At 38.3% G+C, this 3196-nt stretch overlaps 1 protein-coding gene across 1 annotated transcript; it reads left to right on the top strand.

Annotated features, from left to right (window-relative positions):
• Window positions 1-992: 992 nt before the first annotated feature.
• Window positions 993-2507, top strand: HOXD13 (homeobox D13). The gene is made up of 2 exons (XM_063932283.1): window positions 993-1641; window positions 2062-2507. Exons 1-2 carry the CDS (start codon window positions 993-995, stop codon window positions 2310-2312), a joined length of 900 nt encoding a protein of 299 aa, XP_063788353.1. The 3' UTR covers window positions 2313-2507.
• Window positions 2508-3196: the final 689 nt, after the last annotated feature.

The raw sequence follows: 3196 nt of genomic DNA, 5'->3' as shown, positions 1-3196 counted from the left end.
TGAGGAATATGTATCTGCCCAGAGAAACATAACGAGGCATCGCTGATTGGACGTAACGTCTCACTTAATAAATCTGAAAGTTTCATTAAAGCTTTCATTCTGACAACGAAGGAATGCAATAGTCGTACAATAGACCATATGCACAGACTGATGCATATGCACTGCAGGTATGTTTATTCACGTATATGAAATGCTGAAAATAGTTGTGATGCTTTAATATGAACAACTAAGGACAACTACAGCAATATGTCTGCATTGTGTCCTACTACTTAACATTTGCAGAAACCTGGCGCTCGTTTACTCCTGTCAATATTATCACTCAATTATATCTGAAGGCACAACATGTTAATTATACGGTATGCGGGCTTATTTCCTTAATAATTATGTTTACGTTCTCATTGGCTAACACAAACGAGTACTTGGGCTCTGAAACGTGCCTTGAAGGTTTATTTGGTAATATGTATAGGTGTGTGGTTATATTTATCATTTATTTTTGTGAGTTCACTTTTCACAAGTAGATTTTTTTTTGTCTACAGCTACATTTATTACTCAGCACATTTTTGTGAACAGTTTGTTAGTGTTTATTAGATTTTACATAAAAAGTGTCAGAGTAGCAGCCTGAGAGGTGATCAGCTTCTGCAAGGTGCTTGGTGGAACATTTCAGCTCTTCACGATTCAGATGAATAACTGAAGTGTCGGATCATGTTAAAATAGGGAAACTGAAACGAAGAAAATAATACAATATGGTAAACCCGAACCTCTTGCAGAGCAGTCAAGTGGGTTGATTGCTTGTTGAGTTTAATTCCGTTCTGAGACCACGTGGGATAAACTAACCAATGCTCAGCCTCATGGCTACTGCAAACAGATATGTAAAATGACTCTCCCCCCCACCCCTCCCAATCTGAAGTTAGTTTTTATAAACGTACCACAATGATCTAACCTGCTCGGAGGGATAACAATTTCCACTATGCCCGCACTGGATTGAAAGAGTGATGTGCAAAGCTCTGAGCAAACGCAACCAGTGGGAGATGGAAGGATTGAGAGGAGGAGAGGGGTCTTCCAGCAATCAGTGCAGGAATTTCCTCTCTTCTCCCGCTGTGTTTGGCACTCCGTCCAGCAGAACAGTCCCGGGATTAGCCTACCCTGGCCCTGAAAGGTCCGGTTCTTCTCGATCGGATGCCACCAAAGAAGGACCAACATGTCCAGCTTCAACTGGGCCGTCAGCCCCCTCTCTTGGATATGGTTACCACTTTGGAAACGGATATTACAGTTGCCGCATGTCTCATGGTGTGGGACTACAACAGAACCCACTTAAATCCACCAGTCATGCCTCTATAGGTAGTTTTCCAGTAGAGAAATACATGGACGTGTCTAGTTTGGCCAGTACAAGTGTCCCTAGTAGTGAGGTACCTACGAGGGCTAAGGAAGTATCTTATTTTCAGGGCTACACTAACCCCTACCAACATGTCCCTGGATACCTAGACATGGTGTCAACGTTTAGCTCTGGGGAGCCCAGGCATGAGACATACATCTCCATGGAAGGCTATCAATCATGGACTCTCGCTAACGGGTGGAACAGCCCAATGTACTGTGCAAAGGACCAGGCTCAAGCCCCACACTTCTGGAAGTCGTCATTTCCAGGTAGGAATTAGTGTGTTGTGTCAAAGCCTGGGGAAATCTTATGTGCTGTGTGGACCCTACCATACTTAGGCAAACACGCCTACTTCCACATTGCAGGGCCATCTATCTATCTATCTATTTATCTATCTATCTATCTATCTATCTATCTATCTATCTACACACATAACTAAGCAGTTCGACTATATGAATGTATATTATGTTTTGTTTTATAAGAATAGATATGATTATGGAAACAGATTACACATGTTTAATTTCTAGAATCTTAAAAAATAACTGTATTTCTATAACTGAGAGTGAATGTTTACTAGTCAGCTCGATAAAGTCAACTTCTGTGATATTTGTGCTTCTACAGACAGATTTTTTTTTGTTGTTGTTTTGATTTTAAAATCCTCAGTAAAACTTTTATCTTACTCACTCTAGGAGACGTAGCACTAAATCAGCCAGACATGTGTGTCTACAGACGTGGAAGAAAGAAGAGAGTGCCTTACACCAAGCTGCAACTCAAAGAACTAGAAAACGAATATGCCACTAACAAGTTCATTAACAAGGACAAGAGGCGAAGGATATCAGCAGCAACCAACCTTTCTGAGAGACAGGTCACCATATGGTTTCAGAACAGGAGAGTAAAGGACAAAAAAATAGTATCTAAACTAAAGGACAACATCTCCTGATCTTGTATGAAGCTCCGAAGTACAGTTAAACGCAAACCCCGGAAACGATTACAGTGTCAGTGTATTATATCTGCGGAGTTTCTCGCACAAGGTTGCCGATGACCTCAGATATTTTCTTTCAATAGGTTTCTATATATATATATATTTTGATGAATCCAAAATCCCTGTTTTTGGTCTCTAACCGAAACAACAATTGTGGACAATGTGCTATTGAGCCCCTGTGACATATATATTGTTGTAAATTATTGTATTGATCACAAATGTTGTAATGGCCATCAAGCTGTATTGTTCTGTCTCAGGAAACATGTAGTCGACAGTAATAAGCAATATATTATTATTCTCCCCCACCACCACATTTCAGAACATCTCCCCTATTATCTTGGGGAACGCTTATACTTGCATGTTTTACGTTGCTCTGTAGTTACTGCCTTTCATTTTTTTAAATCACATAGATGTTTAATTGTTATGTTTTGTTTACACCAAGGATATTATACTTTTTTTCGTCATCTAACCCAAAACGTTACTATATGAGTTCAATGACTTGTAATAGTCACTAGTTGTAATTTGACAAACACGTATAAGGCAACATTTAATGCACTCGGAAGGATCAATGAGATTAATTACCTGGGCATTTTTACTAATATTATTTTTTTACATAAAAAAGTTAATATTTTGTAGATATACTTTACAATTTCCGTGTTATTATTATGTAATGGCATAAGCTTCAAATAATACGTTAAATTTGTTAAAGCGATTTTAAATGTGTAAAAAAACATATTTTTTTATAAAAAAAAAACTTGTCAGGAATAATATTTATTGTCTTAACTTGTTTCCTTGTAAATTTCTGCATTATGCAAATGGCGGTTTATTTAATTACCACACTT

This window comes from Pseudophryne corroboree, chromosome 7 (assembly GCF_028390025.1).
Source record: "Pseudophryne corroboree isolate aPseCor3 chromosome 7, aPseCor3.hap2, whole genome shotgun sequence".
In the NCBI taxonomy this organism is placed as follows: domain Eukaryota; kingdom Metazoa; phylum Chordata; class Amphibia; order Anura; family Myobatrachidae; genus Pseudophryne; species Pseudophryne corroboree.
This window is presented reverse-complemented; position numbering and strand designations above follow the sequence as displayed.

Excerpts from the sequence above, each read along its gene's own strand:
- HOXD13 (XM_063932283.1), top strand. The coding sequence starts at position 993 with ATGTGCAAAGCTCTGAGCAAACGCAACCAGTGGGAGATGGAAGGATTG. Across the intron at positions 1,642-2,061 it reads CTGGAAGTCGTCATTTCCAG|GAGACGTAGCACTAAATCAG; the intron begins GTAGGAATTAGT and ends TACTCACTCTAG.